At 42.0% G+C, this 12,088-nt stretch overlaps 1 protein-coding gene across 1 annotated transcript; it reads right to left on the minus strand.

Moving 5' to 3' along the window:
• Positions 1-572: 572 nt before the first annotated feature.
• Positions 573-12,005, minus strand: LOC120020311 (proteasome subunit alpha type-7). Its single transcript, XM_038963884.1, has 7 exons — positions 11,722-12,005; positions 11,417-11,543; positions 9,414-9,538; positions 1,713-1,835; positions 1,355-1,474; positions 1,117-1,179; positions 573-1,009 (listed from the first exon to the last, which is right to left on the minus strand). The coding sequence occupies exons 1-7, from the start codon at positions 11,821-11,823 to the stop codon at positions 914-916; spliced, it is 756 nt and encodes a 251-aa protein (XP_038819812.1). The 5' UTR covers positions 11,824-12,005; the 3' UTR covers positions 573-913.
• Positions 12,006-12,088: the final 83 nt, after the last annotated feature.

Consider the following 12,088-nt stretch of genomic DNA (forward strand, 5'->3'; position numbering starts at 1 on the left):
GGAATAACAGTGATCTTTTTGTATACTGCTGGGTAGGATACTGAAGTGAAGATAAAATTACATTGTAATTTCTTCATATTGACCCTCTATGTCAAACTAAGCCTTCATTATCCCCCACGATGAAATCAGGGAAGGGACTGTGGATCTGTCCCTGTCTGTCCATTAGTCACATGACATCTCAGACAGCAGTAGCCCGATTGACAAAACATGGGTGAATGATGTGTCCTGCCACAGAGATCTGGCATGTACAAAATTACACTGATTGGACCAAGGCTTAAGCTATAGTAATTAACTGAAATGTGTTAGTCACACGCAATATCTAAATAGGTCCAAGAGGGGGGTCTGAACCATTCATGGGGGTGATATATACTGTTGCATTGTTGATTGTTGACATAGTTGGTATAATGCTGTTCTGATTCCATTTTACTACAGTATTTTTTTTTATTATCTGCGATTGGGTGCTCGACTTCACTACAGACATATTTTAGCATCAACACACACAACAAAGATAACATGAATCAAAAGAAAATAAACTCTCCCTATAACCCAATGAATTAATAAAAACAAAAAGGTACATAAACAAGTTGACTTTATTAAGTATGTCGATCTATTAACATTCACTTCAAATAAGTTCAATGAATAAAAATAGCATACTGTTCTTAAAAGAGGGCAGAGGTGAGATCTCCAAGTTCTGAATCCTAACTTGAGATCCACACAACTCAACTTCCACATAAACTATGCATTGATGGCAATGCCGGTGGGATATTTATGTGAAAATTCAACATACGAACCTTAGTGTGTGACATGAAAGCTATATTTGGGCCTATAAACCTTGACACTTTCCTATATTTACCGACCAAATACGCTGCCTTTACCCAAATGCTAAAAGAAAGCCAGTGTTTGAGTAACGACTTCAAGTAGATTTCTTCTGCTTTTTCTTCTCTGCCTCATCTTCTTTCTCTTTCTCGATCTCAGCCACCAGGGTCTCAATTTCTTTGGACTCCAATAACTACATGGAGCAACAACAAAAGAAAAGAAACAATTAACCCATACACAAAGACATGTGTAAAGCAGCAAATACTGGGACTAGACCACCAAACTCTTTGGTGAGGTTACCTTCAGTGGCTGGTTTCTTCTGATCACAGCGAGATCAATGTTCTTCCCACCAGACTGAACCACCTGTAAAACATAGTTCAAAAGGTCAAATGTACACAATGGATTTATGGATGGATTTGGCCATATTGAATACACAAATATAACTGTCTCAGACCTACAGAAGTGCCTAGGGGAGTAGGAAGTAGGCGTTAGGGGTCGGTTTGGAGTTTAGCATAAAAATGACAGTGGTTGACCTCACCTCAAGCAAGGCTTTGATTGCCAGCTTAATCGCCTCGTTGTCAGTGGCGATGGCTTCATCTGTGTAGTTCTTCTCCAGGAATTCCCTCACTGTCTTAGCACTGCGGCCAATTGCATTTGCCTGAACAAAGAGATGGGTAACAAATCAGTAACCGAGTATTTTTAAAACAATAAAATACCAATAGTGTGGTTTAAATACAGCTCAATAGCGAACGTTTATTTAAAAAACAGACCTCACAATTAAGACAAGAAAATCTCATTTTTGCAACGACACAATTCAGAGAATCATCATGGCTATGAAAAGCGTTAAACATATTTATCTGTGGAGAAAGGTGAGGTATTTTTGTGGATTGCCTGACCTTCCATGCATGGTATGTTCCTGAGGGGTCAGTCTGATAGAGCCTGGGGGTCCCATCGTAGTCAAAACCCACGATCAACGCCGAGATGCCAAACGGTCTTCGGCCATTACTCTGAGTGTAACGCTAAAGAAAAATATAAAAAGCTGGCTTTCTATGAAAATAAACAAACAGTCAAGTATCATATGGACTCTAGTTTACTCTACCAAACTGGGTACAAGGTAGCCTTGCATCCAGGTTTGGGGAGTAACGGATTACAAAACAACTAACAAAAATATTGTAATCAGATTAGATATACTTTTGAAAAACTAGATGATTACTTGGAGTTATTTTATTTTTTTAAATTAAAATTTTACCCCCTTTTCGTGGTATCCAATTGCTAGTAATTACTATCTTGTCTCATCGCTACAACTCCCGTACGGGCTAGGGAGAGACGAAGGTCGAAAGCCATGCGTCCTCCGAAACACAACCCAACCAAGCCGCACTGCTTCTTAACACAGCGCGCCTCCAACCCGGAAGCCAGCCGCACCAATGTGTCGGAGGAAACACCGTGCACATGGCTACCTTAGTTAGCGCGCACTGCGCCTGGCCCGCCACAGGAGTCGCTGGTGCGCGATGAGACAAGGATATCCCTACCGGCCAAACCCTCCCCAACCAGGATGACGCTAGGCCAATTGTGCGTCGTCCCACGGACCTCCCGGTCGCGGCCGGCTGCGACAGAGCCTGGGCGCGAACCCAGAGTCTCTGGTGGCGCAGCTATCGCGCTGCGATGCAGTGCCCTAGACCACTGCGCCACCCGGGAGGCCTAGAGTTACTTTTAAATTCGTTTTTTTATTTTTACATTTATTTTCCTAATGACATTCAAATCAGCATTGAAAAAAGGCTTAAGTTTAAGTTTGTTATGTCTGAAAGAGTCTGACCACAAATCAGAGACTAATATGATGACACACCAAATGTGTTTGATGGATAGTTGGGCTCCCAAGTGGCGCAGCGGTCTAAGGCACTGCATCTCAGTGCTAGAGGCGTCACAACAGACCCTGGTTAAATTCCAGGCTGTATCACAACCGGCTGTGATTGGGAGTCCCATAGGGCGACGCACAATTGGCCCAGCATCGGCCGGGGTAGACTGTCATTGTAAATAAGAATTTGTTCTTAACTGACATGCCTAGGTAAATAAAGTTTAAAAAATATATATCTATAACAATCGTGGGAAAAGAGCAGGAATGGGCTTTTTGTAGGCTACAGTCCAAGTTACTGTATGTCTGCCAATGGTGCGACTGTCGCAATGGTGCGACTGGCTACCACAGCATTCTGCAGCGACACATCTGGTTTGGGCTTAGTGGGGCTATCATTTGTTTTTCAACAGGACAATGACCCTACACACCTCCAGGCTGTGTAAGGGCTATTTGATGAAGAAGGAGAGTGATGGAGTGCTGCATCAGATGACCTGGCCTCCATAATCACCCGACCTCAACCCAATTGAGATGGTTTGGGATGAGTTGGACCGCAGAGTGAAGGAAAAGCAGCCAACAAGTGCTCAGCACTCCTTCAAGACAGTTGGAAAAGCATTCCAGGTGAAGCTGGTTGAGAGAATGCCAAGTGTGTAAAGCTGTCATCAAGGCAAAGGGTGGCTATTTGAAGAATCTTACATTTAAAATATATTTTGTTTAACAATTTTTGGTTACTACATGATTCCATGTGTATTATTTCATAGTTTTTATATCTTCACTATTATTCTACAATGTAGAAAATAGCAACAATACAGAAAAACCCTTGAATGAGTAGGTGTTCTAAAACTTATGACCGGTATTGTATTTTAACCCAATAATGGTTGAAATTAAGAAGTTTAAGCTGCTTATCAATCATTGTTTTTGCGACCAAGGTTATATTCCCGGCCAATGCATCAACATACGGGCGGCAGGTAGCCTAGTGGTTAGAGCTTTGGGCCGGTAACTGAAAGGTTGCTAGATTGAATCCCCGAGCTGACAAGGTAAAAATATGTTGTTCTGCCCCCTAAACTGACTTGCCTAGTGAAATAAAATAAAAATATATTCGTTACGTAAACCGTTTAAGAACCAAAACGGAAGCAAACAGGGCAAAACGCAAGTTTCTATCCCTGTTAGTGAGCATTTCTCCTTTGCCGAGATAATCCATCTACCTAGCAGGTGTGGCATATCAAGAAGCTGATGAAACAGCATGATCTTTACACAGGTGCAACTCGTGCTGGGGACAAAAGGCCACTAAAATGTGCAGTTTTGTCACAACACCACAGATTTCTCAAGTTGAGGGAGGGGGCAATTAGCATGCTGACTGTAGGGATGTCCACCAGAGTTGTTGCTATGGAATTTAATGATAATTTCACTACCATAAGCCACCAACGTCGTTTTAGAGAATTTGGCAGTACGTCCAACCGGCCTCACAACCGCAAACCACGTGTATGGTGTCGTGTGGGCGAGCGGTGTGCAGATGTCAACTTTGTGAACAGAGTGCCCCATGGTAGCGGTGGGGTTATGGTTTTGTCAGGCATTAGCTACGGACAACGAACACATTTTATCGATGGCAATTTGAATGCACAGAGATACCATGACGAGATCCTGAGGCCCATTGTCATGCCATTAATCCGCTGCCATCACCTCATGTTTCAGCATGGTAATGCACGGCCCCATGTCGCAAAGATCCGTATACAATTCCTGGAAACTGAAAATGTCCCACTTCTTCCATGGCCTGCGTACTAACCAGGCCTGTCACCCATTAAGCATTTTTGGGATGCTCTGGATCGGCGTGTACGACAGCGTGTTCCAGATCCCTCCAATATCAAGCAATTTCGCACAGCCGTTGAAGAGGAGTGGGACAACATTTCACAGGTCACAATCAACAGTCTGATCAACACTATGCGAAGGATATGTGTCGCGCTGCATGAGGCAAATGGTGGTCACACCAGATACTGACTGGTTTTCTGATCAACGCCCCCACATTTCTTATTAAGGTATCTGTGACCAACAGATCTGTATTCCCAGTCATGTGATATCCATAGATTAGGGCCTAATGAATTTATTTCAATTGACTGATTTCCTTACATTAATTGTGACTCAGTAAAATATTTTAAATTGTTGCATTTATATTTTTGTTCAGTATAGTGTTAGACTCTGGGTTAAAATCGGAACAGTATTATACTAGAGACATTTAAGTTGATTGGTTATTCGAATTTGTTTATTTTTGATTTAACATTTTGTTTTTGATTCACAATGTGAATCATGTGTTCGAAGGGAAAATGACCAGTTCCCTGGGATCCTGGTCCTTGGGTAAATATACAAATGTATTTTGTTCAGTCTGCATATAGAAGGAAAAATATGTCAATAAGGGATGACAGTTACTCCAAATGGATTGTGATATGTGTATTGCTGATTTAATTTTTGTCTTTGTTTCAATACAAATTTCACCAGATTGAATCCCACACTCCATTAGGCCCATCGATGGGTTAGGGCGCTAACTTCCTGATCTGGTAACTCTTCCGAGAGGTCGCCAGTAAAATACATGAGTATGAACTCATTTTGAAAATGGTTTCAACAGTAATAGTATGTTATTATGCTCTTTCCTCTCTTGAGGTTATCATGGAAGGTGACATCAGATCGTGTCTTAATGCATGGTAGGAATAATTTGACCACAAACAGTGTGTGTGAACCTCAAAACCCTCCCTAACCGGCTGAAGAAAGAGCGACAAACGCGGTCAATGCGACAGCGACTTTTAACACTTCTATCTGAGTCTGAGCCAAACCTGGGTACGGGCGGCAGGAGTGCTGAGACCGCGTGTGTGGATAGAGATAACGGCTCAGGTGAGAGACTCGTGTACGTGGGAGAAACGGATGTATCTATTTGGATATTGAAAATCGGGACATGATCAAGGGCCATCAAATGTGACAGGCAAGAGTTACATGTGCCGTTGGGAAGATGAACTGTAACGCTATCTGAAGAAGACATGCTAGAATGATAAGTGCCGGGAGGGGGGGGGGGGGGTCTACACACTGCGAACAATTTAGACTAAGTATGCATTGAGATATCGCTCTTTCATTACCAGGCCACTTGCGACAGGAAAACAGGAACACATGCGGGCTGTAATGAGAAGAGCTATTACCGGCAGTAAAAAAGTTCAGTTAATAAACGTACATTCTAACAGGGATGATGTGTGCTGGGTTGAGAGACTTGAATTCGAGCCATAGACTCAAAGTAAGCACTAAGGACTGTCATTCTGAATTTGGGTTGGATAATTTATAAAATGTTTTAGTTATGATTCGGATAGAGAGAGGGGCTCTAAAACGGTGCGGGGTGGGGGCACTGCAAAAATGTATTAGGCCTAGGGAGGCTCTAGAAACCTTATCTCTAAGTATCCTCCGACAGGGAGGTTGTTAGAGAACTCACTGGATGATAGCTTGGGTCAACCATGAAGGCTTTTTTTGTTTTCTTTTGTTTTACCATGTCATCAGAATTTTAATGTTAAATCACAATACATATAGATGGCTGGAAGATACAGAACAATTAATTGCATACAAGGCTCATAGTCTGTGTTTTGCGATAACACCCAAGGATGAAAATGAAGGAGAGGGCATAGAGACCAGCATCACATGGGTATAGAAAGTAATGGATGGACGGTTCTTTCCACAGTTTTAGTCGCATCAAGGGGGGTGTGAAGTTACTATAAATGTATTTTTCTTCTCTTTCCTTTTCAAGTCAATGTGTTTTAAGGTTTTGTGGAACATAAGAGTGATCATTGTTCCAGAGGAACTGATGTATGTTGACTAATTGATTTGAGAATGTTTTAGTTTGTTTGTGTAGAAGTGCATTAGGAGTAGTGACTAGTGTTTTATGGGTTAGATGGAATGATATATGCAAATGTATCTGCAGCAGGAGGTGAAGTACAGGAGGCCTGTGTTTGAGACAGAATGTTTATATAGGGCTGTTAAGTGGGATGGAATGTGACTGCGGGGGAGATCTGTGGGGGCTCATAAATTAAGGTTGTGGTGATAGAGGGGTATCATTCCCAGAGACTATGTATATTGTTACAGGAAATAGCTCATAGGAGAGGGATGACCGCTAACTGTGCACAATATAGGGACTATTATGGAGTTAAATTGAACATTACACAAACCCAGATCATGGCGTTAGGTTGAATATTCTTCCAACTCATTAATCTCGTTCCCAATTTCTAACAGCCGGAAAACACTTGACAGATTACATGCAGTAGTTATTCTCACAGCAGTCGCCTGTACCCCTGCACACTGACTCGGTACCAGTGCCCCCTGTATATAGGCTTGTTATTGCTTTTCTTATTGTGTTACTTTGTATTATTACTTTTTATTTTAGCCTACTTGGTAAATACTTTCTTCTTCTTAAACTGCACTGTTGGTTAAGGGCTTGTAAGTAAGCATTTCACGGTAAAGTCTACACTTGTTGTATTCGGCGCATGTCGCAAATAAAGTCTGATTTGATTTGTAGGGACAGTAATTGGAGGAGGCTATAGTCATGGGCCATGTTAGGGGTAGCAGGGGTTACATTAGTAGCATTGTTTGGTTATCAGTTTGAGGACTTATGCCAAATGGCTAGGTAGCTGGGAGACTGATGGGAGTGCCGGGGGCTGTTATTCAAATGCCACAAATTAGTGATCTTCCCATAAGTTGTCAGGAAATGACCCTTGCGTTGCAGTGTGTATATCCTCAGGTGAACGCAGCACATGAGGAGCAGGAGATAACCGAGGCACGGGCTGAATTCTGGAGATTGACTGTACATCAAGATACACCAGGCAGGGATGTTGGGACAGCAATGTTCTGGTCTACACACAGTACTCCTTACAGCACCTGCAGCGGTAAAAATCGTCAGGTCTCTCCTCAGTGGGTGCATAGTTCTCACAGGAAGTGAGGTCCAGCTGCATAATGGGTGAGCTTGAAGACGCCATGACAAAGGAAGCGGAGCTAAAGAGAGAGAGAGACTAGATTCCACCGTAGACATGCAGATTGGTTGGGTCTGGGAGCTACTTTAAACATAGTTGGGATAGCTGCTTTATTGGTTAATGCATCATATAAAAGGATAGATGTGGGATAATTGTACTCTAAACAACATTTTGGAGGCATTGATATGAAAGTCTATACAGTGCTGAGTTAACTCAAGAAGATGTAGCGTTGATTAGGGATACACACTTGCCTATCAGGTGAGGTGCCTATCAGGTGGCAATGGAGGAGATTGGGAACAAAGTGAAAATGACATGGCTTGGGAACTCCTCTCAGAACCTGTGGCCGGTAAGGGGAAGACTGGGCGAAAGCATTAGGAGGCTTTTAGGGCTTTCATTTTTGTGGAATCCAGCAGAAAAGTATACTGGAGGCATAGAGTCAGGTGAAGAGAGAGTGGGAATTGTCATGGTCTCAGACTTTGGTTTTCATGCATATATGCATATATTGCATATTGTTAATACTGTTATGTTTAGTGTTTCTCGTTGCTTTGCAAGTTTTGTGCTATCACTCTGTTGGGAACCAGAAGGAGAACGTTGAACTGGGACAAGTCAACAGACCCAGGGGACACGTTATAATCAGTGTTCTATGAGGAATGGAAATAAGATTGTTCTATGATCACACCATACACAGAGGCCATAAGTCTCTGAGTTTGTAAACCTCACTGTGAATGTTAATTATGTTTATTTTTTGTTCATGTTTTACTAATGATTGTTTGTCCATTTCTAAGTAATTTCCCAGTGTATGTAATGTTGAACAGTATGGAGTTAAATGTTCAAAACAGGGGACTGTTAGATTCTGGGTTAAAGTTGGAACATTATTATACTAGGAGACATGATACATCAGAAGTAATACTATAGTATCTGAGGAGTGATAGAGACTGATTTTTACATCAGAAGTGAATGGTTATCTGTAGGAGCCAGATGGCTTTGGAATGTGCTGGGTAGAGGGGAGGCAGTCACATGATTGCTATAGGTGATACGGGTGGAGAGCTTTGGATTAGGCATCAAGGGGGTTGAGGTCAGGTCACCTTAAGGGAGAAGGAACGGTTTATTACCCTATCACTTCGTCTTCCTGTTGAACCATAAAAGATGTAAGGGTTGGAGAGAAGGAGGAGTGCATCTAAATTGGAGTATATATACTTGTGGTGGTGGAAACATGTTTTGTCCAATGCAGCTGTATTGATCCTCTGGGAAGAATTAAACTTGGTTCAGCTTTCATAGTGTCCGTAGAGTTTTTACTCTGAGAATTAGAACCTAACAATAGTAACTGTAAAGGATTACATTCCGAATGTAACCTACCCAACCCTGGTTGCAAGCGCCGATGCTGTCACTCTTGGACAACATCATCACATTGACCCAACACAGAAAGTCCCCTCTGTGTCACTAATGTTGAATAAACTTGAACTTACTCTGCCAGTTGTCCAGGTGGTTGGTCTTTATGACGTTGACAAAATATCCACAGGGAAGTCTTATTAAACAGACTTTTTAAACGTGGGTCTGCTACAGGTGCCTGACAAATTGCTTCCACTCACATTAAAATATAAGTCTTATACAAGCCATCTCTTGCTTGTGTACATATGAGAGAGACTATTGGAGGGCTGTGACTTCCTGTTTTAGTGAAGTCTAATTGTTGAGTGGTGTCTGTCACGGATGGCAATAGCAAGTCGTTAGGGGCTGTTGTTAGTTAGAGGTGGTGTGTATTGTACCTGTTTCAGGGTGGCGATGTGTCGTGTGATGTACTCAACGGTGACTGGGTCCTCCACTGTGAGCCTGTGACTCTGGCACTCCACCCGAGCTCTGTTGATCACAATGCGGGCATCTGCTGTCAGACCTGACAGAGGCAGACAACTGGTTAAATAAGAGACAATAACAGCGAAACGTTCAGCTGGTTTGGCTATGAGCCACAGCAAACCAAACAATATTGAAACCAGACAAATGGCAGAAAAAAACTCCCTCGACAAAGCTTTACCTCTGGAAACAGCCATTACACAAATTGTTCTTGCTAGGCAATGTTAGCTACAGTTGAAGTCGGAAGTTTACATACACTTAGGTTGGAGTCATTACAACTCGTTTTTCAACCACTCCACAAATCTCTTGTTAACAAACTATAGTTTTGGCAAGTTGGTTAGGACATCTACTTTGTGCATGACAAGTAATTTTTTCAACAATTGTTTACAGACAGATTACTTTACTTATCATTCACTGTACCACAATTCCAGTGGGTCAGAAGTTCACATACACTAAGTTGACTGTGCCTTTAAACAGCTTGGAAAATTCCAGAAAATTATGTCATGGCTTTAGAAGCTTCTGATAGGCTAATTGACATCATTTGAGTCAATTGGAGGTGTACCTGTGGATGTATTTCAAGGCCTACCTTCAAACTCAGTGCCTCGTTGCTTGACATCATGGGAAAATCAAAAGAAATCAGCCAAAACCTCAGAAAGAAAATTGTAGACCTTCACAAGTCTGGTTCATACTTGGGAGCAATTTCCAAATGCCTGAAGGTAGCACGTTCATCTGTACAAACAATAGTACGCAAGTATAAACACCATGGGACCACGCAGCCGTCATACCGCTCAGGAAGGAGACGCGTTCCCTCTCCTAGAGATGGACGTACTTTGATGTGAAAAGTGGAAATCAATCCCAGAACAAAAGCAAAGGACCTTGTGAAGATGCTTCAGGAAACAGGTACAAAAGTATTTATCCGCAGAAAAATTAGTCCTATAACCTGAAAGGCCGCTCAGCAAGGTAGAAGCCACTGCTCCAAAAGTGACATAAAAAAGCAAGACTACGGTTTGCAACTGCACATGGGGAAAAAGATTGTACTTTTTGGAGAAATGTTCTCTGGTCCGATGAAACAAAAATAGAACTGTTTAGCCATAATGACCATCATTATGTCTGTAGGAAAAAGGGGGAGGCTTGCAAGCCGAAGAACACCATCCCAACCGTGAAGCACGGGGGTGGCAGCATCATGTTGTGGGGGTGCTTTGCTTCAGGAGAGACTGGTGCACTTCACCAAATAGGTGGCATCATGAGGAATGAAAATCGTGGATATATTGAAGCAACATCTTAAGACATCAGTCAAAGTTTAAGCTTGGTTGTCGCAAATGGGTCTTCCAAATGGACAATGACACCAAGCATACTTCCAAAGTTGTGACAAAATGGCTTAAGGACAACAATGTCAAGGTATTGGAGTGGCCATCACAAAGCCCTGACCTCAATCCTATAGAAAATGTGTGGGCAGAACTGAAAAAGCGTGTGAGCAAGGAGGCCTACAATCCTGACTCAGTTACACCAGCTCTGTCAGGAGGAATGGGCCAAAATTCACCCAATTTATTGCGGGACGCTTGTGGAAGGCTACCTGAAACGTTTGACATAAGTTAAACAATTTAAAGGCAATGCTACCAAATACTAATTGAGTGTATGTAAACTTCTTACCCACTGGGAATGTGACGAAATAAATAAAAGCTGAAATAAATCACTCTTATTCTGACATTTTACGTTCTTATAATAAAGAAGTGATCCTAACTGACCTAAGACAGGGAATTTTTACTAGGATTAAATGTCAGGAATTGTGAAAAACTGAGTTTAAATGTATTTGGCTAAGGTGTATGTAAACTTCCGACTTCAACTGTACTTACTTTGGTATGTCGTCTGATGATCAAGATAACATGCAAATTAAATAATATGTAGTTAGCTAGTTAGATACCTGCGAATGCCATGCAAACATGTTCGTCTAGGGCGCAGATCTTGCGGACTGTTCTTTCCTCCTGTAGTTTGGCGACAGACTTCTTCTCAACTCCAAGGACAACAATGTCTTTGCCCCTGATGCCCACCTAAATTAGGAATGAATGGGGAAATGAAACAGTTAAGTAGTTCGACACTAGCTAAGTAATCTCACTGAAATTCAAGTAAATATTGCGTTAAACAGATGATAGCTAGCTAAATTGAGTTAGCTAGCAACTTTCTCCAACAGCATCACAATGTTACGTTAGCTTAGCTTCATAAACTTACAGCAGTGGAGCCTTTCTTCACAGCCTCTTGTGCATATTCCACCTGAAAAAGGTGACCGTCGGGAGAAAACACAGTGATCGCCCTGTCATATCTTGCTGCCATTATGTTTCTCGAAACAGATGTACTGAAATGTTTAAAAAGTGTTGCTAGCTACTCCGCTAGCGAATGTTTGCCAGCTAGTGTTGAGTGAGAGTGTAATCACAGGGCGCATGCGCTTCAATTTTGAGCATTTCACCAAGAAAATTTTCATAAATTCACAGATGCCTCTGCAACATTTTATTTTACTCTTTAAAAACTCAACAGCATTTCATTGTTATCATAAGTGGTTCCGGGACTATAATAAGGGTTTAATACAGACGTTTTCAGC

The sequence above is a fragment of the Salvelinus namaycush genome, chromosome 25 (assembly GCF_016432855.1).
Source record: "Salvelinus namaycush isolate Seneca chromosome 25, SaNama_1.0, whole genome shotgun sequence".
Lineage (NCBI taxonomy): Eukaryota > Metazoa > Chordata > Actinopteri > Salmoniformes > Salmonidae > Salvelinus > Salvelinus namaycush.

Bases quoted from the DNA above. Each gene is read 5' to 3' on its own strand.
- LOC120020311 (XM_038963884.1), bottom strand. From the start codon at position 11,823: ATGGCAGCAAGATATGACAGGGCGATCACTGTGTTTTCTCCCGACGGT. The intron at 11,544-11,721 runs GTAAGTTTATGA...TTCCTAATTTAG, and splicing joins TGAAGAAAGGCTCCACTGCT to GTGGGCATCAGGGGCAAAGA. The intron at 9,539-11,416 runs GTATCTAACTAG...TGCCTCTGTCAG, and splicing joins TGTTTGCATGGCATTCGCAG to GTCTGACAGCAGATGCCCGC.